The 25,808-nt window shown below is 41.0% G+C and overlaps 1 protein-coding gene and 1 long non-coding RNA gene across 4 annotated transcripts in view; one reads left to right on the top strand and one right to left on the bottom strand.

Annotated features, from left to right (window-relative positions):
* Positions 1 to 25,808, top strand: part of LOC140911185 (uncharacterized) — a 466,381-nt gene that overhangs the window by 394,890 nt on the left and 45,683 nt on the right. Inside the window, exon 4 of the long non-coding RNA XR_012158854.2 lies at positions 22,794 to 22,873. This is a non-coding gene — a long non-coding RNA (uncharacterized LOC140911185). The remainder of the gene's footprint in view (positions 1 to 22,793; positions 22,874 to 25,808) is intronic.
* NPR3 (natriuretic peptide receptor 3) overlaps positions 1 to 25,808 on the bottom strand; it is a 59,571-nt gene that overhangs the window by 28,923 nt on the left and 4,840 nt on the right. For all 3 annotated transcript variants that reach the window (XM_073343684.2, XM_073343685.2, XM_073343683.2), the window contains 2 exons: positions 20,853 to 20,975; positions 17,035 to 17,201 (listed from right to left, as the gene is read on the bottom strand). In XM_073343684.2, the coding sequence (XP_073199785.1) occupies positions 17,035 to 17,201; positions 20,853 to 20,975 (290 nt within the window). The remainder of the gene's footprint in view (positions 1 to 17,034; positions 17,202 to 20,852; positions 20,976 to 25,808) is intronic.

Consider the following 25,808-nt stretch of genomic DNA (forward strand, 5'->3'; position numbering starts at 1 on the left):
TGAAACATCCACTTTATATTTCACACTGAGCAATGGTGTATGTGTTAATGATAATAAAAGGCATCCTATATTATGTGTGTAGTTTGATTAGTCTGCCCCAGGATTAGATTAAATTAGATTAAAACAAACATAGATTAAAACATTTATTGTAACATGTCAGACTTGTCAGAGAAACAAAGCCCAGGTCATTAACACAGCAAACTCTTAAGGCGCAGCATTTTTTTACCCCTCAGAGGGATGGCTTGTTGTCGGCTATGGGGGTAAGGAGGAGAAGAAATCCCCTCTTCTGTCTCCCTCCCTTTACTACTATTTGTATTGTGGTAACACTTAGAAACCCCAGTGATGGATCAGGGTACCACTGTGTAAGGCACTGTTCACGTATATAGTGAAAAGCTGAATACAGACTAACACGGCTGTTACTCTGAAACCTACAATTTAAGTGTAAGTCAAGAGAGAAAAGGTGGATATAAGAACCAGAAGGGGGAGCTCATGGCAATAGTGAGACAACTAAGATGTATTTTGACAGATTTCAGAGTAGCAGCCGTGTTAGTCTGTATTCGCAAAAAGAAAAGGAGTACTAGAGGCATCCGATGAAGTGAGCTGTAGCTCATGAAAGCTTATGCTCAAATAAACTGGTTAGTCTCTAAGGTGCCACTAGTACTCCTTAACTAAGATGTAGTAAGCAGAGATCACAGCAAAGCAGCTGCCTAGGCACTGTGGCAGAGATGAGTTTTAAAAAAAGATCCCTGCTCTTAGTGCCACTCCAATATTTACCGTAGGTCTGATCCATTCAGCGATTCCCTCACAACAACAGAAAAGAAAAGAATCTGCCTTTTGGTATTTGCCTTTTCATACCTTTTCCCTGGAGTAGGTGGAGTCAAATGGAAGGGAAGGATGGCTCAGTGTTTACGCCACTAGTCTGGGAGGCCCAGGGTCAATCATTTGCTCTGCCACAGACTTCCTGTCTGACCTCGCGCATCTTAATATCTCGGTGCCTCAGTTTCCTATCTGCAAATGAGGCTAAGAGCATGTCCTGACCTCACAGGAGTGCTGTGAGAATAAATATATTAAAGATTGTAAAGTGCTCCAATACTACGTTAATTGGGGGATGTACAAATATCATAGAGAAGTGCTTGTAGTTCCACCTTGGACATCTTTCTATATAAATGGAATTTCAAACAGCACCTCTCCCAGAAAGGGAAGGCTACCCACAACTTCCATTCCTGGGCACATGACATGCCCAGTGCTCTCCAGGCATAGTTGGAACAAAACATTTTCATCACTGTAACCAAAAGTGATTTCTATTCCACCATATATGGCTGAGCAGGGTCCCAGTACTGAATAGCACTCCAAACACACTATATGATTAATAGTCAATATTATGACTGGACTGCACTCCATGACATTTACATTTCCTGCAATAAGAGCAATACATATGTAAAGGAAAATGTAACAGCCATGACTGAGTCCCGGGATTTGCTAGCTTCCGCTGATGTACCTCAGCTGCAAAAAGTTAGCTGCAGTGGGGGGTTGCAATGGCAAAAGGCTCTAGCAATCCCTGCTGTTCAGGGGGGTGGGGGGGAACTGAAGCCCCCAAAAGTTGGCAGTGCTGGCCAGGAAGCCCAAGAGATGAGCTGATTTAGCCTCTACTAACTGCTTTTCTATAACTTGGACACAGTTTTAAGATACTCTCCCCCTGGCTAAGCACCTCCTTCCCCAGGGAGGAGATGATGAATATGCTGCCTGCTATCCTCTCCATGAATGTAGCTGCTCTGCTGGCACTGGGACAGGGGTTACCCTTTACCCCAGTGGGATGAGGTAAGCCTAGTGATTTGCTATTACTGTTCTTCCTAGACAAAAGGATCATTAATACCAAGTAGCAAGCATATTATCTACAACAAATAGATGTTCTACCTGGAACTTGGTATCAATGAGAGTTCTGCATGTGGATTTAGGGCAGTATTTAACCCACTATAACTAAATCTTTATATGTTTTAATACCATACTTGGGTCAGAACCTGACTAATTGTTCAGTAAAAATTATACGAAAACAAAATTAAAAAACAACACTTGGGTAGTGAGCTATAACAAAATTACACAAATTCCAGAGAATTTAGGGATTCTATCTGGGTAGGTTATTGTCATTTAATAGAGAAAAAATATAAATACAACATCCCTCTTTATTTATCCCTTCCTCATAATTCAGACTTAATTAAACTCAGAGAGATGGTAGGTGGGTTGCATAGGAAGAAAATCTAAGGGAAAAAGGAGTTCAGGAGAGCTGGCAGTTTCTCAAAGCACAATACTAAAGATACAACAGCAAACTATAACAATACGAAGTAAAGACAGGCATAGTAGTAAGAAGCAGATATGGCTCCATCAGGAATTCTTTAATGATCTGAAAATCAAAATGGAATCCTACAAAAAGTGGAAAATTAAACAAATTGCTAAGGATGAGTACAAAAGAATAGCATAAGCATGCAAGGTAAAAATCAGAAAGGCTAAGGAACAAAATGAGTGAGAACTAGCAAGGGACATAAAAAGCAATAAGAGGAGGTTCTATAACTACATTAGGAGCAAGAGAAAGATGAAGGAAAATATAGGTCCACTACTTAGCAGGAGGAAGACCTAATAATGGATAACACCAAGCAGGATGAGGTATTTAATGCCTATTTTGCTTCAGTCTTCACTAAAAAGGTTAATTGTGAACAGATGCTGAACACAATTAATATTAACAACAAGAGAGGAGGAACACAAGGCAGAATAAAGAAAGAACATATTAATGAATAATTAGATAAGTTAGATGCATTCAAGTTGGTAGGGCCTGATGAAATTAACCCTAGGATATGTAAGGAATTTGCTGAAGTAGAATCTCAGAACCATTAGCAACTATCCTTGAAAACTCATAGTGGACAGCTGAGGTCCCAGACTACTGGAGAAGAGCAAGCAGAGTGTCTATTTTTAAAAAGGGAAACAAAGAGGACCCAGGGAATTATACGCCAGTGTACCTAACTTTGATACATGGAAAGATACTGGAACAATTATTAAACAATCAATTTGTAAGTAACTAGAGGCTAAGAGGGTGATAAAGAAAAACCCATGTGGAGTTGTCAAGAACAAATCATGCCAAGCCAACCTAAGTTTTCTTTTTTGACAGGGTTACTTGCCTAAGTGATGGACAGAGGCAGTAGACATGATATACCTTGATTTTTAGTAAGGCTTTTGACATGGTCCCATGTGACATTCTCATAAGCAAAGTAGGGAAATGCGGCCTAGATGAAAGTGTCAGGAGTCAGGGCCTGCAGCAGAGTTAGTCTACTCAGCACTTGTCAGGCCTCAGCTGAAGTACTATGTCCTGTTTTGGACCCCACACTTTAAGAAAGATGAAGACAAACTGAAGAGAGTCCAGAGCAGAACTACAAAAATGATAAAAGGCTTAGAAAACCTGAGCTATTAGGACAAGTTTTAAAAAATGGGCATGTTTACTTTTGAGAAAAGAAGACTGAGTGGAGACCTGATAAATCTTCAGGTGTGTTAAGGCTGTTATAAAGGGGACTCTGAATTTTTTTCCAGGCCTCACTGAAGGTAGGACAAGAAGTAATCTACTTTATCTTCAGCAAGGAAGATTTAGGTTAGATATTAGGAAATACTTTCAAACTATAAGGATAGTTAACTACTTGAATAAGCTTCCAAAGGAGGTTGTAGAATCCCCATCACTAGAGATTTTTAAGAACCGGTTAGATAATTGCCTGTCAGGGATTGGTTTAGGTTTTCTTGGTCCTGCCTCAGTGTTGGGGGCTGATGACCTCTTGAGGTCCCTTCCAGCCCTACATTTCTATCAGTATTTCTTCCTCATTTTTCATTTGTAATCAAGTGGTTAATTTATTCATCATCATCTAGCTGGCACAGCCACAAGTTGCTCATTTGTGAAATTGTGAATTAAAGTATAGGCCCATTTTCGTTCTAAGATACAGGATAGCAACACAGTAAAATGCAGAACAGAGTATAGCAGAATGGAAAATGACATACAAGTACGGGGAAGAATCCCTCCAGAACAATAATTATAATGGTTTCACACTGTTTTATTTATTTATTGCTTACTCTACCTTTTACTAGGGCATTCCTTTGGTCTCATTATCTATAAAATAGCCTTAAATTTCTACTAACTGCCTGCTGCCAACATACCAAACAGCAGGCATCAAAAATATAATCTAAAACTATTCCTTGAGTTAAGATTAATAAATGCATAAGGGCAATAAGACTCCCTTCAGCAGATTTGGGGCCTGATCCCAAGCCTATTGAAGTCAATGGGAGTCTTTACCATTGACTTCAGTGTGCTCCACACCGAGCCCTTAAGGAAGGAAGTAAATCCCTTGGCTACATATCAGCAGTTATCAACCACGGGTGTGAGGCCCCCTGGGGGGTTGCAAGCAGGGTTCAGGGGGTCTGCCAAGCAGGGCCAGCATTAGACTCACTGGGGCCCAGGGAAGAAAGCCAAAGCCCCACTGGCCCGATCCCTGCCAACCGGGCCTCAAGCTGAAGCCTGAGTAGCTTAGCTTTGTGGGGGCCCTGGAACGTGGGGCCCTGAGCAGCTGCCTTGCTTGCTACCCCCTAATACCAGCATGGCTTTTACATGCAGAAAAACAGTTATGGCACATGTGGGCCATGGAGTTTTTATAGCATATTAGGGGGGGCCGTAGAAAGAAAAAGGTTGAAAACCCCTGCTACATATCATAGGTCTTATTATCCTACAGAACGTCAGTCAGAGCAGGGGGCTGGGAATCAGGGGAGAAATCCTGGCCCCACTGAAATCAATGGGAATTTTGCCATTAACTTTGATGGGATCAGGATTTCGCCCAGGATTCCTAGCTTTTCTATTCCCAGTTCTCTCTAGCTCTCTTACTGACATATGATATAATCATGTGCAGGTTATTTTATCTTTCTGTGGCTTAGTTATTGTAATATTATAGTATAGTGTTTACTTACCTCAGAGGTGTTGTCAGGCTTAACTAATCAGTAGCACTGTTTGACACTGGAAATAAATTATTAATTGAATAAATTATTAGATTAATTTTGCCTTTATTCAGCAAAGTATTCATTAATATAATTAAAATAGACATAGAGCTGGCCAAATACTTGAAAATATTATAGGTCAAATAATGCTTTCCTGTAAATATGGTGAAATTTACCGAACAATGTATTTAGTCAATAATATTTGACCAACTCTATAAATTAGTATCAATAACAGGTTTTTAGATCCGAGGTGCAAAGTGTAACATTACTGTCAAATGACTATTGAAAGGATGCATAACTAGAAAAAGCGTGTTTGTGACTTAAAGCATGAAGCATTCTTCATATCTTCAAATGTTCAGCTCTTCTTTTAACAAAATCTTTACTGACTCTTGTAATGAAGACACTGAGCACAAGCCTATATTTAGATGTTATATTTCTACCCACGTGGGCAAAGTCCTAAAGGAAAAGATTAAGAGGAATATTCTTTTCAGCTGAAAGCCAATTCAGCTGAAGAAATTCTTTTGTTTCAAACACATTAGTCTAATCACCTTATTGACAGTCTATGAAGGCAGCATATAATACCTGCTCTGTGAATGTCTACATTTTACTGGTAAGAGGTTTGAATGGCTTATAGTGTGACCATTCGTGCATTTTGGCTACAGATGAAAAGTAAGATAAGCTAGTAACTCACAGAATAGCGCTTTTATTAGATCCTAAGTAAAAATTCAAAACTGCAGGAGCAGGCCAGTTCTTTAGAATAATAATTAATCTGAAAATCTAAAAGACTCAGTTACAATTGTTAAGATATGTTAACTGGTTCAAATCAATGCAGGATAGGACAAATAGGGAGGGCACTTTTTGTTAAATGTTTGCCATTCGAACCTTGTACACAACATGTAACACATGTTGGGGTCCTGGACTGCTGATTTTATCACAAAACCAGCTCACCTCATTTGAAATGCTTTATTTTTACATATCTTTTGGGTTGTTTCTAAGTGCGTCTCATGCCAGAATGAGTAAAACCTCCAAATTTGGAGAAAGATCACCATTGGGGAGATGTAGGAATGTTCATACTGAAGTCAACTCTATTAAGCTAAGCCTTTAAATAAATACAGGACATTTGTTCCGTACAGGCTGACGACATCTGAAAATGGCTAGGCAAAACCTGACACATGAAGGGAAAACTAGAACCAATTTACAGCAATGTGTAAAGACCATAGCTTAAGAAAGGCTACTCAGAAGAGAACTTGTTTTCAGTGTAGTCTAAGCCTTCCTGTTATTGATTTCTATAGGTTGTTTTAAAATATTTGACAGAGAGGGTACCATTCTCTATGATGGTAATGAAAAAATAAAGTTAGCTTCATATTATGCTCTGCAAATGTAGTCATTTGGAAGGTTTCATTGTACTGAGGTTTGTCCTGGTTATGGCCACTCTCACCATTTCAGAAAGGGGGGGGGGGACCTAACAAGCCTTGAGTTTGGTTATTTAAAATACTACAGCATGTGTTCAAGTCTCATTGCTATTCTTAGATGCTCTAGATATATTGGTATGTGTGTTCCTTTAAGAATTCTCTCTGCATCTGAAGAGCTCACCTAAGGCAGGGGTTGCCATGGCAAATGATTTTTATTAAATACCAGAGTAAATGCGCATACTTACTTGCAAAACCTGATGGCAGGTAGCTAATGCAAACCCTCAGGCTGCTGTTATTTATGTCTCCATTTTCAAGTACTTTTAAATTATTTTTTTAATTCCTGGATATCAGTTAATATGTTTTATTTGGCTGATTCTTTAACTATAGAAGTCATAGACTCATAAATTGAGGGGTTTCATGACCACTGCATCAGTTCTCTTTGGCCCTATTTATACTAAGCAAAAAAGCACTGAAAGAAATCATTGCTTACAATGAGTTGAACTTGCACCACTTGTATTCCACTCATCGCAGGCATTTTGCAAGGTTTGGCTGAAAAACACGAAAGGTTTGGCTAAACTGGTGCAAGTCTAGGACAACTCCCCGCACCCCCAGGAAGGAATGCAAGCCAGAAGCATTGCACTTCTTCAGCAGGCCCTCCCAATCCCATCTCTAAAAACAGTGCCACCTAGTTTGGAAAAGTTCCCAGAAACCCCTGCTCTCCAAAAAATCTACTGTGCAAAATGGGGTAGATAGTTGGCAATCCCATTGAATGCCTTGGTGCATATAAGGGAGGTGGGGGGAGGGGTGGCTACAAATACAAACAATGCAACAAACAGTTCTATGCACTCCGTGTCCCTGCAATGGCATCTCATTGTAATATGGACAGGACTCTTTGAATGTAGCAATCCTTGTTTCACACTTTCCCACATATGTAAAATGCTGTAAAACTTGTTGATAATTTAGGAACATACGAAGTCCTATGCAGGATCAGACTGATCATTCAATATCTTCTCTCTAACAATGAACAGTATCAGCTGCCTCACAGGATGGGGCAAGAAACACTGCCATAGGCAGATATGGATAACATGCCTACAAGGAAAATTTCTTCTCAATCCCCATTCGCTAGAGGTTGGTTTATGCCCTGAAGCTTGAGGGTTCACATCACTTCCAAAATTCTTAGATTTTTTTTTTTTTTTACATTTTACTATGATAACTCTGGATAGTCTTATCAGTATATTAAGATGACGCATAACTGTTGATAGTGGGGGGGAGGAGGTGTCACAATTTAAAGATGCTGGTGGTATGTTCAGAGCAGGGCATTTAAACTCTGGCAGAAATCTGGAGTGCTATGTGACCCTGCATGCCCCCTTCATGCGTTGCCACTGTCAGTATAAATGTCCAGTCCTCTCTGGAATTCTGCTAAATTCTTGCCTCAATGGTATCTTGTGGCAATGAGCACCATGGGCTAATTGGATAATTGAAAGTTTGGTGAAAGAAATAATTCCTTTTATCAGTTTTGAATGTTCAGCCTATTACTTCCACTGACTGTCCCCTTGCTCTGGTATTGTGAGGAAGGCTGAATAGAAATGTCTGAGCCATCTCATAGTTTTGGACGTCCTTCTCATGCCCCATTTTATTCATCTTCTCTCTGAGGCAAACAATTCCAGTCTTCCCAATCAATCTCTCTTCGTTTGTTAGGTTTTCCTCTTGGAATGGACTGAGCCTTTTGTTTCACTTTTGAACTCCTCCCCCAAGGTTATTAGTACTCGAATTCTGCTCCAGGGGGAGATCCTCTCCTGGGATTCCTAGACTTCCCTCCATTCCTCATATGCATGAGAGCGCTCATCCTCTTTAGTACACAGGTTTCGGAGTAGCAGCCGTGTTAGTCTGAATCCACAAAAAGAAAAGGAGGACTTGTGGCACCTTAGAGACTAACACATTTATTTGAGCATAAGCTTTCGTGAGCTACACAGCTCACTTCATCGGATGCATCACCTGGGAGTGATGCAGCCGATGAAGTGAGCTGTAGCTCCCGAAAGCTTATGCTCAAATAAATTGGTTAGTCTCTAAGGTGCCACAAGTCCTCCTTTTATTCACACAATCCATCCTAAAAATATATTGTTTCTACCAAGCTAACCATGTTAACCCACCTAAGTCAGTAGGCTTGTTACCTGTCTATTTTAAAAAAACAACAACAAAGCTTGCATCCTTCTATGTTAATCTTCTTCACCCAGGGCTGGCTATGTTTATATTATTCCACCTGCCCACTTAGGTCCCAATCCTACATGTCAATAACTTTATGCCTGTGAATAGTTCTATTGAATTAAATGGGACTATTTATGTAGATGTTAGAAGAATCAGGGACTTACATTATAAACTCTAAGACAGGGACTGGATCTTTTTCTGTGACTTGTACAACTGCACCGAGCACCCAGTCAGCGCTTGGTAAATAAAAATGTTCATGTGGCATAACATCACAAACACAGCACAGGACCAATAACATTATTTATTCTTTGAGCGCCCCTGTGACAGACAGCTTGCCCCCTAAATGCTGTAGAGTTTAGGGATAGCCAACCCAGACTACTGAAGAGGCAGCCCTGGATTGGATCAGGTAATTCCCTACAAAGGATAGCAGGTTGCTACAGTGAAGGTGGAAGTTCAGGACATTGTAGGAAGTAAGAAAGGCTTCAGCAGGGAAGACCCTGACTGGGTATACTATACCTCCAGGTTTTCTCAGACATTGCCCTCTTTTTTTGAGCTCCTTTCTCTGTCTGGGGGGATTTTTCAAACAACAGGAAATGTCCCAGGTGTTTGCAGAGCAGATAAGCTGCAGCTCAGAAGGAGCCCTGATTGGGCCCCTTCTCAATTGGTCCCTCCCCTGCAAGCCACAGCTGGCGGATCCTGCCCACCTAGGCCCCTCCCTGGGAAGGGCTCTACAGGGAGTTGCTGACTGCTGGCTGTTGCTGCGTCCTTGGCTTGTGCCAGCCACCCTGCCACAGTGACAGGGAGTGATATTGCCCCTGAACTCCAGTGAGTACGTCTGCTACAGGTACCTCTCAACTGTACCTGCCCCTCCATCTCCCTCTCCAGCAGTGTCCTCTTTTTGGGAACCGGAAATATGACTACCCTACTGATAGCAAGGGGCTTGGAGTGGTAAGTCAAAGCCAGAAAGCTGAGGCTCCAACCAGGCAGGGCCTGGGAGTGGCCTGCCCAAGCAGGAAATGCCCCAGGCAGGAAGGCCTGGGGAGTCAGGTGGGCTGGAGACTGCTGGGAGTGAGCAGGCTCTAAAAGAAAGATCTGTGGCAGGGAGTTTTGCTGCTGAGATTATGGGCAGGAAAAGCCTGGGAGTGACCCCTGATGAGAGGGTAAAATGGATGGGCTGTGTTTTGGAACTTTTTCAGAGTTTTATTTTGGAACTTTATTTATGTGAATAAACTCAGACCCCCCAAGAAAGGGTGGTAAATGGGTGAGAAAAGCCTCTGTGGAGTTTAAGAAGTCCCTTGAGGGAGAAACTGAGGCAGGCTGCCTGCAATATGACCCCATGTCAAGAGGGGGTGCATGGGAGGTGGCTGCAGCCTCCCCTCCCCTTTCTGTCAGGCAGTCAGATCATCAACTGGTATAGTTTAGACTAGCTTCACTGAAATCAGTGGATACTGATTTTTTACTAGCTGAGGATCTAGCCCAGAGTGCTGCAGGCTCAGCACAGGTAGCCTCTTGTCTCTATTTGGGCCTCATCATGGGTGTTCAGGTCTGCCCACATGGACAGATTTGAAGGTCAGGGTCATAATTTGCAACTGAACATTTTCTGTTGCATATCTCAAAAAACAAACAAACAAACAAAAAACAACCTCAAACTATTTGACTCCAGTAAAGTCTCTCATGCTGAAAGCTTAGTCCAACATAGCTGACTGCAGCTCTGCTCATAAAAGCAATCCTCTCCAGTAGCTGGAATGTGAGCCCCCAGGGCTGCAACATCTCTGAATACCCATTAAGACAAGCACTTCTCTCCTGGGGGAAAAACGGATCAAATGGCCACCTTGTGCTTTTTTTTTTGGCACTGGATTGCTATTTGCTACCATATTTCCTGCTGCTGAAGTCTTTATCACCTAAATCCCTGAAGACTTTTTGTTCAAATGACCTCATCTTTGCTGGGCTTAGATTTTTGTGCAGTTAAATAAAGAACTTCCAGTTGAATGTTATTTTTCATAAGTTACTTTGGGACTATGAGATGTAATGGATGTACTTACTGGCTTCTAGAAAAGTGAGTTAGTGAATGCTCTGGGTTTTTTAAAATGTCAGTTTGTGCAAAATGAGCTATACATGCTTGATCTGCTCTAGTTGAAAGAGAACAGGCCCAATCCTGCACTCCTTTGAAATCAATGGCAATATTCCTGTGAATTTAAATGGGAGCAGGATCTGGCCCAATATTAGCTTTCGTTAATGAAATAAGCATAAAGACCTTTAAAAAGTCCTGCAAATTTCAACATCTTAATTCCTTGTTAGTGGAATATAATATATATATCTGGTGAGTATTTTAAAGAAAGAGTATCCGGCCTGCATTCTAATATTTCATGGAGGTAAATGCAAATGTCAGTTTACTAAAATGAAATGTGACTATCTTTGAAACCAAAGTAAAAAGACTGAAGACATATGGGCAATATACAAGTATATAAGACTAACAATGCTAAACATGTACATTCCAGTGCGTCCAATGTTCTTATTATAAGTCATAACTAAAATTTTGTACTACCTGGTTCAGTTTAACAACTTCAAAAATATCCTGAGATACTCTCTGCTCTCCCCGCTCCCACAGAAAAACTAAACAGACCTCAACAGTAAGAGGGAAGACTAATTCATTTATTTTCTTATCTTTTATGGCACTCATCAACTTACCAATATTCAGTATTTTTTGTTTAAGAACCAAATATACTCAAGAGATTTAGTCTTTCCCATCATTAGGGAAGCAGTAAAGGCAATATCTTTAATTAACAAAAAATAAAAATGGAGTGGCTACTAAACCCAGAAAACTTAGCAATCAGGAGTCCAACTTTGCTCCTGTTAAAATCAGTGAGAAAACTCCCATTGACTTCAATGAACGTAGAATTGGGCTCCAAATTCCTAATTATGTTTCGCTGATAGAATTAATCTTCTTATTAATAAGATAGCATGTGAACTCTTTTTTTTCTTGCTACTAAAAGCAACATGAGGTTTGCTTTTATTCTTTCAAACACAATTAGCAAAGCACTCTAGGCGCTGAATAAACCTATTCATTTGAACAAATTATTCCCTGGCAGAGGCATAACCCCCCTCCCTGCAAACCCTTTCCTATTCTGATGCAGTCAAAAGAGACACAAAAGCCTGCCTGTGCATTTATCCTGCCTGGCTGGGTCCGAGAAAGACAAATGGGACATACGCTATTGAATATATTATATTTTTCCTGTCTCTCTCAGTGACTTTACTGAATTGCTTACTTCCTCTCTCCCCCCCATCTTTGTGAGTGTACAATCCCAATTAAAGGATGATGTAAGGCAATACACATGGGGGAAGAGTCTGGCACGGATGTTATGGATGAAGTGATAAACTTTATGACTACTGCTACCTCCCACATAGCTTTTGTAGATAATTGGTGAAGCCCTAAAAGTTCCTTTAGAGGCTTCCCTTCTGGGCCATTTCTCATTTGGAAGACTCAAACCCTTAAAAATAACAGATCGTCACTTTTTAAAAGGTAGTGTCTAGCTGATCTAAATAACGTATTTAGCTTTGACTTTGTATCTTTGGGTGAGATAGCTTTGCGGGCAAATTGATCTTCAGTTTCCTTTTCCTGGTGCTCATTGTGAGTGTTGGGAAGAGGACAGTAGATAAGAAAAAAACTCCACACATCTTTCCCAACAAACAATGCTGCTGTGCCGTTAACACAGCTGGAATGTTTGTTTAATTAGCTAATTTTTCAGCTTTTAAATAAGAAGGAAAAACAAGCCATGGGTGGCCTGCTAACCTCAAAAGAGCAAATATCCAAGGTTATAAAATCATCCCAGCTCAGAATACTGGGTTAGATATAAAAACAGCATTTACTGAATTCTACTCCCAAGCCAGGACAGAGGTAGTATTAAGAAGTTTCAAACTGAAGCTTTAAGCCAATGCATTAAGTGCTTAGTGTTATTTAATAAAAATAGACCGTGTATATACTTTAACTGAAACACTGTTTCTTGTTAAACATGTCTGTCTGGAATTATTCTCACCCTAATACAGAGGCAGTTGCAAATGCTGATCTCAGATAAATGCAAACCACTCCCCTTGCTGTCTCTGGCACATTTATCTTAGAGCTCTTATGTTATGCCTTTAATCCAAGCATCCCAAATCACTCTACAAGCGTTCAGAGCACGCTGTGAGTAGCTGACGGATACCTTGTTTAAATCCCACTGGATGATACAGGCAATATTTTAGCTAGTGATGTTAGCCTGTTTTACTGTCCCTAATTCTACTATCCATTCCAGATGGATTATTGAGAAGTTTCAACTGCTAAGGGCCTGATTCCATAGCCCATATCAAGCAAGTCCAGATAGACTTCTACAGGAGTTAAGCTAGCTCTAGGGGCTAATCCTACACCTACTGAAGTCAACTGGAGTTTGGCAATGGGTAGCAGGATTGAGGTGGAAGATCAGATTATCAGATGAGTTCAGCTCCCATTTAGACACCAAAATAAGTGGCCATATTTTCTAAAAGCAGCATGTTGAATGCTGGGCTTTTGGGGAAGAATCTGTTATTTACATTGATAAATAGAAGCTGGGCACCTCTGCACCAGGTCCCAATACCAGAATGGGGAGCGAGGCCCAGCCCCGTGGGACAGGAACCTTTGCTAAAGGAGGAGTGCAAAGTGGGCTCAGCCTCCTCTCGGTGCCAGGCTGGAATTAGGATGGTATTGCTGGGGTTTCGGTAAAAGAAAAAAAAGACAATGCAGCTGGTGGGTTGCTTTATTAAAAAGTTTGGGAACCAATTGTCTAATGCCTTCTTAAAAACCGCTCTCTACCACTTGCTTCTCTGACTGTGTCACCAGTGATCAGTTAAAGACTGCTTAAAGAAATTTGTCCAGGACAAGGATTCTCAAACCTTTTGGACTTCATCCTAACAGCGATATTGTCTCCTGGACACCTCCACACATTCTTGATTACAGGGCTGCTACTTAACAATGACAGCAGCTGCTTACATGGAAAAGCAACATCAAGAATGTTTTGTGTATTTTTAGCTTCTTTCTGTGCAACATACCAGCTGGAAACAAGGAGGGCCAGTGCCATGTGAGCTGCTAGCTCTCGACAGGCCACAGACATGTCCACCAATCTGAGAACTGCTACGTTAGTGCTTTGCCCCTCCTGTTTTTCCATCCTTTGTTTTGGGCTGTTATGTTTTCTCCACTTTTTATTATGCTCTTTCTGTGTAGCATAATAATGCCCTTGGAGTTTACAATGGCAAGAGTTCAGGACAAGATGCTGTATTAACAAATCTTTTCTTTTTTTTTTTTGTCAGAGTCACTGTCAGATGAATTAAGCCACACATTTAGAGCTTCATTCTCCCATATGCTGGAAAACCCAGCACAGAGAAGTGGATTCTCTGTTTTACAATTCAGAGTTTCCCTGGATATTTACATTGGGACACATGATTTGCACATGCAGAAGAAGCTGAGGATTGCATTCAAACCCCCATTGATCACCCCTGTAATCCACTGCAGGCAAGATTCCCCCTGAAGTAACATGCCCACCTTCACCAACAGGTTTCATGTGTAGAAGAATCCAGTAGAGTGGAGACATCCCCACCTCCTCCCAGTCCACAGAGCCTAAATGCTGGGAAGCCTCCACAGAGGGAAACTCTCTTGGAGTAGCAAGGGCCAGCATATAGTGAAGCTGGCATCCCCTTTCCCTTCCATGCAGATAGGAAGAGGGCTGGGTGATGAGACCCTTAGTCAGGTCATTTGTTTTTGTTTTGCTTTTTCTTCTTTCACAATTTTACAAAATGTAAGTTTTCTTAATTGACATTTTAAAAAATTGCTTGGTTTGTAACGGTGTCTGCAACCCAGTCGTTGCTGTTGTGTGCTGGTGCATGAGAATCAGATAGGGGACACTGACTAGTCTGTTTTCGTTGCCCAAGCTGAGTGACTGTAAAAAACAAAGGGTATCACAAATGGTAGTAAATTAGATTACTAAAATCTGTTCATTTTTGAATGCTCTCAGGTATTAGTGACACAATAGCATCACTTTAAAATTGTTTATTTTTTCAAAAATCATGAGGATAAATTGACGTGAGAAGGTTTTTGATTAGATCTTATAGCACAGTAAGTAATAGTACAAATTCAGTACATATTGAACTTGTGTTTGAAGCTAACCCCCTTTTCTCTGTAGCTCTGAGCCCCTGCTCTGAGCAAAATACAAGAGAGCTTTAGGGTCACCTGACTGTACTATGGAGAGCAACCAATGAATGTTATCAGCACTGAGATCTGACTGCTCAAGCAGCTAAGGTCTGATAAAAGTGAACAAAGAACTGTTGGCAACATGGATGTATTTGCAGGGAATCTCCTATTTGGAGAATAAGAAAGTTAGCCAACAAAAAACTCTTCTGTTTGCCAGCATGAGGGAGCTTGCTGATCTCTCACACACATTGTGCTAATTCTGCGCATTATAATGAGACTCAGATTTTGCTGGCAATGTAATTGTAGCCAGGCGTTTAACACAAAGCTGAATTGATACATGCATGGTCCTCCAAACATAACTTTGAAGCGGGCTCCATGTCCTACAGAACCACAGAGTGCCTCTCCTTCTTACTCCAAACTGTCCTCCTTAATCCACCCACCTCAGCCTCTGAGCTGGGTAGATAACATTCATGCTCCTGGCTTCACTGGCTCTCCTAGCCATTTGGCTGCTCTTGCCTTTTGAACATTAGCCTGGCTGCCCTTGACTGGTGGGGCTACCAGGGCAAGTCTTCAGTTCCAGTTGGTGGGAATCAGGGTTTGTCGCTCTCCTTAACAGATCTCAGAGTTCCTTGGAAGGCATTATCCCCATGTCCTATGGGAGTTGTGTTGTCTTACAACTTCATCTGCAAAAAGATGTGCAAATCTGAATGGGCCTCCTGTGCCCCTCGTTGGAGCACTATTTGAACTCAGTCATGCTTTGTTTCATTGCAGCAGTAAAGTGTGAACTAGGCTTTCCAGGATTCCATCTGGATTTGCATGTTTCAGTCTGATTTGCATGTTTTCAGGTGACTGGAATTATGACCCAAACTGTGACTGTAAACCCTCCTGGGTAACTATATCAAAAAAGGCTTTTCATTCTAAATAACCCTCCCCAGTACCTAAAACCACAAATAGGTGATAGGTTTTCAAATACAGCTGTTCTATGGTTGGTTGAGTGCAGATTTTCTGAAGACAACTGATATTGTACAATACCTTGCAGGAAAGACTTCCTGTCTATTAATTCAGCATGCACGTTAGCAAAGCTTTTGATTTAGACCTTGTGTTTCGGCTCAATCTCAGTTTTCAAGCAATATATATTGACTGTTGCTGCTTTCCTTTATTTTATAGACGTCAGTTAATGCCAATCCTTAAATCAATATAAAAACAACATAAAATAGTGTATGAATGTATCCAACAAGTCACTTTTCCTGACTTTTCCAATTTCACTGGTCTCCTGTGTAAGTGTGGTCATTTTAGTTCCAGTAGTAGTGATGGTGGGAAGTTCTTGCACGGCACTGTCACTGCAGTGGATTGACATCCTAACCCTGTTCCCCTGGAGCTATATGAGCTTCAGCTCTCATGTGGCCACATTCTCTTCTTGCCACATCAGGGGTTTTTTAGTGGCCCCTTTCACAGGGAATGAAGTACCTGCACCAGCATGCAGGCAACTGTGTGTGTGTATATTGTGCCGTGAACTCCTCCTATCTTCATCTCAAAGAAGACCCATCTAGGAATGATCTTGGAGAAATATCCTTTCAGTGTTTCTGATACTCTGTGCTAATTCCCAGAAGTATCCTCCTCCTAGAGGTGAATGGTAACAAGAAATATAGTATTTTATCTCCCTCTTTGGAGCACTGTGGTACTTCCAGGTTTAAAATACTTGACAGGATTTGTGGAATACCTCCAGTGGGTATTTGGATGGTTAAAACCACACAGAATTTTAGCATGGTAAGCTGGGAATTTGGGCACAGCTCCCCTTAAGGATAAGAAAAGTTCAATTTACCAGATACAACAGGATAGCACAACCTGCTGAGACGCCATTTCCCTAGAGTGAAAAAGCATGAGGACAAGCTGGAGTGAGAGAGAAAACACAGAAATCAAGAACGAAAAAAATATTTTACCAATAAAAGGAGTGTGATGAACGATGGAAGTGCTAGAGACATGTAGAGCCCTTGTTTCTCCTGCCCCTCCCACTGTGTACTCCCTGATGACTGTGGACAAACAAAGAGCAATTTTCTTTAGCCAGAGAGAGTTCACAAAGATAACAGTGAGTTTCACAACTGAGCCCAGGTGTTTTTGACGGATTCAGAATAGGACACTTTGTCACCTTTGATTTAATCAGGATCCTGTTTTTGAGGGCGCTAAAAGCTCTAGGCTCAATCAAGTACTTACGTAATCATCCTCGTTCAGACCTTGTTTCTGAACAGAACTTTTCACTTCCATGGAAAACCTCTCAAACTCAGGTTTCACTGTCCTCAGTAGAGTGACTGTTTGGAGGGATGAGTAGGCTTGCTTTGCTTCAAGGTCGTGTTTGTCTCCTCTCTTCCACGAGCCATTTCCTAAGGGAGAAATAAAAATATTTACAATTCCAAGCTTGTTTGCATAATGGGCTCGCTCTCCCTTTCTGCTTAAATATCCTCTATACGTTGCTTGGGGGTAGACAGCAATGTACAAGGTATTGTCGCATTTGTGCAATACGTGCTGTGAGGCTAATGTAACGGAATTCAACATGCCTCTTGATGCTAGGGGAACAAGATAGGAAGGGGGACTGACATAATGCCCTTGAAATAATTATACAGATTATGATCCTTAGTCAGAAGCCCAGCCTAGCAGAATGGTCAGCAATAAGATTTTCTTCCCATATTTGCTTGATTATTTTTAACATCTGAAGTCAAGTCTAGATATGAGCAAATAACATCCTCAAACACAGAGAAGCAGGTTGTCTAGGGGCTAGACTAGGTGAGGGAGGCAAAACTGGATTCAGTTTCTAGTCAATGTGCCACTGACTTCCTTTTAAACTTCAAGCAAAGTCAGGTCTAAGTAGAGTAAGAAGAGTAAAGTAATTACTTGGAATGTCGTCACACAGGGCCTGATCTTGTAGCCACTTGTCGCCCAGCTCTCCCACTGAAATCAATGGGAATGCCATGTGCACCCTGGCTGCACGATAGGCCAGTTTCTCTTAGCAGAAAACAAACACCCAACTACCAACTTGCCATTGCACACATTGTACTTGCATTTGCCCAGTGACACAGCAGGTGGGAGACTGAACTTGGTAAACTAATACAGTAATCAGAGATTTTTAAATTCAGTTACAGCTTATTTGTTTAAATGCCTTTGCCTACTGATCCTGTCCTGTCCTGAGTACTTCCTGTGAGTTGGTTGAGGCCAAAGGACCTGATTCAAAGCCCACTCAAGTCAGTGGAAAGACTCCTATTGCCTTGAATCAGGTGCAAGGGCTGTTCTATGGAACTGATAAATAATGAGGCCTTGGGGGAATAACAGTGTCCTTAAACAACTTGCTTTTAAATATTTAAAAATAATTAGAAAGCCAGACAGTCATTTTTATTTTTGGAACTAAAAGCCAGTTGTGGCTAAAAGTACAAAGATTAAAACTGCAGAACACGAGTAGCTGCTGAGGTTTGGAATCCAGAGACACGCAGGACCCTGAGACGAGGGAGGATGTGGTCATTCAGCCTGGTTAAGGGAATTTGTTGATTTATAGACAGGCAGACAGCAGGTTAGCTGAGACCAAGGGAAGGGAATGGGAATGGAGTGAATGCCAGAGATGGCAGCAGCCAAGTATAGACCATTCTATCCGCCTTGACTTGAGACTATGTGCTTGCACAGGGATGGATGAGGGATAAAGGTCTTCCGGCCATGAGTGGGTTACACGGACCCTGGATCCAGGCATGCAGGTGGGTGAAAAGTGAGAGAAGCCTGTGTTTCACTTCCTCTGTGTGTTGTGATGGCAGCTAAGCCATTGGGGAGATGTCATAATTTGCTGCAGGTACAGGCCAACAGCAAGTTACTCACCTCCTCCTGATAGGGCATGAGGGAACCAGTGAAGGAACAGGGCCTCTGAGAAGCACATTTCTTTCAGTGTGCTGCTCCTGGGAAACTGCAGCTGCTTGCCACAAGTCCTGTGTATGAAGTGGCAAAGCCACAGTCTAGCCCTCAGTGAGATCCAAGTCAAATGGTAGCTCCCTTCCATTCTCTCTCCTTTCCCAGAGAAAGGCCTCTATGCTTCGGACTCTGCTGCTTGTTTACCAAAGCACAATGCTGTGAAGGTGCTGCACCTCTATAGCCCTTGTGGATTACGATTTTAGTAAAATTCATAAATGACCTTTAATTCTTTAATTTTTATTGACCACCTATCTTTTTTTCAATCAGTTCTTTGTCTCACCTCCTTGTGAGGTTCTCAGCTACTGTTACAGCCACCTATCACGATTCTAGATTGTAACCCAATCAAGCACAAAAGCTTTGTTCTACCATGAGGTCCACACAGAAGATCTTTGAAAAGTGAATGACAACAGATGACAGCCACAAAATGTTATAAAGCCATGCTCTAAGCAGCATAGTTCCCCAGTCCCACATATATGCCACATTTGGGATCTTGACTTTCCCAGAGAAAGCTGAGTTTTAGGTAATATTGGGTCCTAAATGTGAACAAGCTTCTGAACCTCAGTCTGACCTAAACATGTTCACTTGAAAAGCTATTGTAACTGGAAACAGAGAAGCTCCCTTTACTTAACAGAGCTTCTAAAGTAATTTTACACACTTTCAAATCCTTTCAAAGATTGCTTTGGGCATGGAGTCTGTGGGCAACACTTAAAATGACTTTCTGATGAAGCAGCGCAACTGTTGCAGCCTCAACAATTAATGTGCCTTTTTTGCAAATTAAAATAAACTTTAAGGACAACAAAAAATAAGTGTGATTGTGTGACCTTATAGAAACAATAGCTACTTGTAAATCATTCAGTCTTACAGTTCTGTACCTTTTTAGAGTTCCGATAACACAAAGTTTACTAGAACTGTAAGAGGAGGTCTGGAAAGTCTGTGTTCAGTTTGTTTACTTTATGCATTTGACAACAATTTGTGTACAGTCAGTTTCATAGATTTCTCTTCAGAGTTAGTTTGTCCTGTCTTAAAAAAAAGAGCAGAAGATCCTTCTAATGTTTTCCCCCCTAGGAATTATTTACAAAAAATACTCAGGAAATGCTATTTAAACAATGCTGCATCGGAAGTTAGAATTTAAAACAAAAACAACAAAACACAAAAACATCCCAAAAAACTGGTCAGTCACCAAGAAACCAGATAGACAGTGCTCCCTTAACTCTGGGGTTGTGGTGCTGAGTCCATTGTGAAATATTTGCCTTAACTCCTAAGGATACCTTTTTAGTATATGGCTGTGTGGGGCACAGAAATCTGAACCAATTAAAAAAATATAAGCACATCACATGTATGTGACTACATTCTACTGGGGTGAACATGACTGTGCTTCTGTGCACCAGGTGATACTACAAGGCTAAATATAGCAGCATGTCTCTGCAGGAATTATGTGCCATGAAAAACTGGAGCATATATTAGATCAAGGGTTTCCAGCCACTGGCAGGTGTACAAATCTGCAAAACTCCTATTGACTTCAGTGGGACTAGGATTTCACCCTAGGGCATCAAGATTTTCTGGCTGGTGAACTAGGCAACCCCTCATGACCTTAACAATGACTCTCTGGGCTGGGATTCACTGTGTCACTGCTGCCTATCTCCCAGTCAGTCATTTCCTCTCTAGCCCACAACAGGGTTTGGGCTATTCCAGGCCCAAGACTTGTAATCACAAGACTGGGATTTGTAGCAACCTACAGTGAATCAGAACACACACCATAGAATAGAAGGTAGTGAGAATGGGCTGGTATAACAAAGGTCTTTGTTGGAAGCAGTTTTTCCCCCAACGTAAGGGAATTTCTATATTAGATCTTCCATTTAGTCACATTGCTTCCTCACACAGATCAGTCCAGAAGTAGTTAAATCCAGAATTTCTGGTTTCCTTCTTGCTAATATCATAATTCAAGTGGCGGGTAACCTCAGGACCAGGGAGAGATAATGGTGTATTTTAAGGACTAATAGTGGTATATTTTAAGACTAAATCTAAAAATGTTATCATGTTTACAGAAAGTTTTGCAACATACTGGGGGGAGGAGAGGATAACATTACCATATGACGAGCTGTTGAAGAGTTCAATATTGAAGAAAGCGTAGTCCCCATTGGTCATTCCTTGTCGATGAGCAACTAGCATGATGTTCCTTATTGTGTCACTGCTGGCACACATTATTACAACTGGTGGAGGAAAATGGAAAACAGAGATAAGAAGCTGTTCTTGAAACCTCTGGGAACAGATTGTGAAGCTTGTCCATTGCCAGAGACAGTGACCTGAACTGTCCACCCAACATTTTAAAAATCATGGGAACAGAGCTAACAATTAAATCTGGGATTTCCAAAGGAGCCTACATGAGACAGGGTCCAGTTCACATTAAGACTCCATACCAATACCAAAGGCCAATCCTTTACCCACTGAAGTCAATGTCAAAAATCCTATTGACTTCAATGGGAAAAGAATTATTCTTATTCTTGATTTGATTCATGTAATGTGGTGAGGTTTTTGTGCATTTAATTTTTTTTACAACAACAATACCTAGCTCTTATATAGCACTTTTCATCAACAGATCTTAAATCACTGTACAAAGGAGTATCATTATCTCAATTTTATGGACTGGAAAATTGAGACACAGCTGGAGAAGTAACTTGCCAAGGTCATCCACAGGCCAGTGGCAGAGCCAGGAATGGGACCCAGATCTCCTGACTCCCAGTTCAGTGCTCTATCCACCACCTGGTTATTGCAAGTGAATATGTAATTATTCCAAGATTAAGGCATAAAATGATAAAATTATCATTCAGAATTTCATTTTGAATACCTTGAAAACAGCTACAGTCTTAAGACTCAAGGTCTCATTTATCAATGATCCAAAAGCCAGATAAAAGTTTGGATCCTAAAATGTGATCTACTATTATTCAGTGGTACTCCATCCATGCTAGAGGATTAGAAGATCAGAGCTATGCTATCATCTAGGAGGTAATATCAAGGCAACATTTACATTACTTCAAAATTCTAAATACGGGGATGCAGCTGGGCACTTGGCATTCTGGTTTGTACTGTATGCTGGAGAGGAGGGGGTTACAGTGGAAATCTACTGTTACCATATGTCAGAATTGGTGCCAGTGATTTGCAGAAGGACAAGCTACTTACTGGAAGGTTCAATAAGCTTGAGAGAGAAGTCTGGTCAAAAACTTCCAGGGCATGTTAATAGTCCGTTTTGTGCATGTGGTGAAATTCACCCCTTCCCACTCAATACTTGAGTAAAGAGACTTTGTGCAGGGAGCTAAGTGGAAACTGCAGAGACAGAATCTACTCCCCAACCTGCCACTAATAGGTTGCAGCTGCTATTCCAGCCTATAGAAACATAGTTGCTATTCCATCATGCTGCCTTTTTTTCCCTAGACACTAGATCTGTGTAAGTATGGATCTAATTCCTGTTTTTCCCTCTGTTCTAGCTTAATGATGCTTGCACATATGTCAGTTCCCCAGCATACAAGGCATGGAAGGCGACATCACCTGTTTTCCCCCTCCCCCTTCATCAAGAGGTGTACTTCTCTCCTAGTAAACATCTATATTACAAACTGCTATATAACTTCACAACACACATGAAACTAGTTAAACTGTTAAATATTTGCAGGTCTGCATCCAGGCAGAGCATTCTGTTCCCATTCCTAGGATGACACATGCATCAAGCACAGAAGGTGGTCAGGTGTGATACAAGTATGCTTGTTTAATGGCCTGGTCAGTGAGATTTGATCAAAAAAGTCAAAATAAAAGTTGTTAGCGCGCTGACTAAAAAGAAACATAACATATATTTGCAAGAAGTACTGCCATGCAATGGTAAAGTTACAACAATGGAAGGAGCTATTTTCATCCAAACAATAAAGCTCAACCAAAATCAGTCAGTTTTTCTTGTCAAGTGCTTGTGCTCACATAAAATAAAGTTGCAAGCAAGCCAAATCTTTACTCACACAATCCATTTTCTTCCCTCTCTTTTCTAGGTTTATTCCATTATAGGCATAATGATCCAAATTCATCCCTGGGATAACCCAACACTTCACAGAAGTTCCACCAGGGACAGGTCTGTCTGACTATAGTCGATTAGTATAATAATTTCCAGAGCAAACTATAACTTATGAGTATTGTAAGTCGCTTACACGAAGAGGGGGGAAAAACAGCACATGTTTGATATAAACTTTGGCATAGAAATTACTGAATCATTATCAGCAAATACAACCTATGAGATCAAATTCTTTCTGGATTTACACACTGTTCCTAATGGGAAAGGTGAGCTGTTTTTCTTTTAAACACTTGACTTTTGCCTTCATAATTCACATCTACCAAAAAATCCCCATCCTGTAAGTGAAAGTGAAGTTATTCCCCCTGCACCAGTTAATGATCTTGACTAACAGGAATGAAAAGTGGAAAAATTTCTGCTTTAAAATGTGTTGACAGGTCATAGTTTGAGAACTGATAAAGGAATGTGAGGGGGCAAATGTTAACTATTTGGATGTGGTGTTAGCACAGCAGAAATATATCAAAGATTACATTTTTTTGGTGTGTACAGGAAATACACCCATAAAATCCAAAGATAAATTGTGTGTGTGTCATTTTTTGTAAGCTTTTAAAAATGCAACTATGTTTATTTGGTCTGTATTTGTAAATTACTAGAACATATAACTAAATTCTTATACTTTCTTCAGTTTAAAATATACATATCAAAATAATTCCAGTATTAGTATTTTGATCCTGCAAGCACTTATACAGTGCTTAACTCTATGGACACGCAAAAAGAAGAGGAGGACTTGTGGCACCTTAGAGACTAACCAATTTAGTTGAGCATAAGCTTCCGGGGGCTACAGCTCACTTCATCGGATGCTCAAATAAATTTGTTAGTCTCTAAGGTGCCACAAGTCCTCCTTTTCTTTTTGTGGATACAGATTAACACGGCTGCTACTCTGAAATCTATGGTCACGAGTAGTCTTACTGAAATTAATGGGATTACTCAAATTCTTAACTTAGGCATGTGCATAAGTGTTTGTAGTATCTGGACGTCAGCCAGCATTATTGAGTTTTGTTAAACTAATTATTGATGAATTGAAAGCTTTAGCCAGTTGACTAGATCTGGAAAAGCATTAAAAGCAATCTTTGTAATAAACATTCACTTTTCATGGCAATTTTTTGTGACATTAAGATTTGGAAGAACCATTTTCAAAGGCTTAGATTCATATTTGCCTAGCTGTCTTCCTTTCTCAACCACGGTTAGGGCCCTACCAAATTCACGGCCACCAAAAACGCGTCCCAGACCATGAATCTGGTCTCTTGTGTGCTATGCTATACGGATTTAACAGGGGACACTAGTGTTTTTCAAGTTTTTTGGAATCTTGACCCAAAAGGGAGTTGCAGGGGGGGTCACAAGGTTATATTAGGGGGGTTGCAGTATTGCCACCCTTACTTCTGTGCTGACTCAGAGCTGGGCAGCTGGAGAGCGGCGGCTGCAGGCTGGGAGCCCAGCTTTGAAGGCAGAGCTGCCGCCAGCAGAAGTAAGGATGACATAGTATGGTATTGCCACCCTTACTTCTGTGCTGCTGCCTTCAGAGCTGGGTGGCCGGACAGTGGCAGCTGCTAACCGAGGGCCCAGCCCTGCGGGCAGCAAAGCAGAAGTAAGGGTGGCAATACCATACCATGCCATCCTTACTTCTGCGCTGCTGCTGCTGGCATTTCTGGACTCCTGGCCTGCAGCCGCTGCTCTCCAGCTGTGAAGGCAGCAGTGCAGAAGTAATGGTAGCAATACCGCAACCCGCTCTACAATAACCTTGTGGACGACACCCCCCCACCCCCCCCCAATAACTCCTTTTTGGATCAGGACAATGGGGACTACGCTTCCCTACAATAACAACACGTGAAATTTTAGATTTAAATAGCTGAAATAATGAAATTCATGATTTTTAAAATCCTATGACCATGAAATTGACCAAAATGGGCCATGAATTTAGTAGGGCCATAACCATGGTATAACTTTTAAAATGTATTGTACTTCTGTATCAGGGCTTGATCCTACCCAGGGCAGGTGGGATAACACTAATGGATGGGATCCTAAATGGCACTGAACATAGTACGGCAATCCTGCTGGTGCAGCTCTCCAGATGTGCCAGGTGCAGAGAGCTACATATGCATGGCCGCCATGCAGCAGAGCCGTCCAGAAACACCCACACTCTCTAGGAGTGTGCAAAGATGGTTATGGATGTGTGATCCAGGAGGCTGCAGGAACTGGAATTTTGGTTTCCAAACTACATTTTCAAAATGTTACCTTAGTGTGAAAATAGTGTGTTCTGAAAACTAAAATTCATTAACTCTTTAAGGTAGACATTTATGAATGACCACATAAGCAGGTTCTTAACTTAAAACATGTGCATACACCCCATTGAAGTAAATCCCTTCTCAATTGCTATGAAAGTGAGTGGGACTATCTGCATGAGTAAAACGAGCAGAATTTGAATCTATATCAAGATTTCAGTTACTGTCACTCTCATTCTAATAAAAACATCAAAATTTATGAAAAATTAAGCACCAATCAATTGCAAGTATAATCCTCTGAGAAATCATGGAAATTCCCCTTGTAAACAGGGATGAAACTGAAGATGAATGAGTTGAAGGAAGGGAATGCCACTCCCTTTGTTAAAATAAAATGTGGCTGTATATATATAAAATGCAGTTAGGAAGAGATTAGAAAAGAAATCAAGTTCCATTTGCTACAGGTTAACACTTTTCTTATTGAAATAGAATTATTATGCTTTTAAGCATCAAGAAAACAAAGCAGAGATATAAACCTCATGTTAATTAAAAATGCTTTTCTCTGCTTGGCTGTTTAGTCTAGCTGTCATTTGTTGCATCTTATTCATTCAAGAAAGCACTTAAACTAGTGCTTAAATTCCTCTCTGTTCAACTTTAGCACTTAAGTGCTCTCCTGAATGAGATAATAAAAACCGATCAGTTGGTACCAATTATCTTATAGG

Source organism: Lepidochelys kempii, chromosome 5, assembly GCF_965140285.1.
Source record: "Lepidochelys kempii isolate rLepKem1 chromosome 5, rLepKem1.hap1, whole genome shotgun sequence".
Classification (NCBI taxonomy): Eukaryota; Metazoa; Chordata; order Testudines; family Cheloniidae; genus Lepidochelys; species Lepidochelys kempii.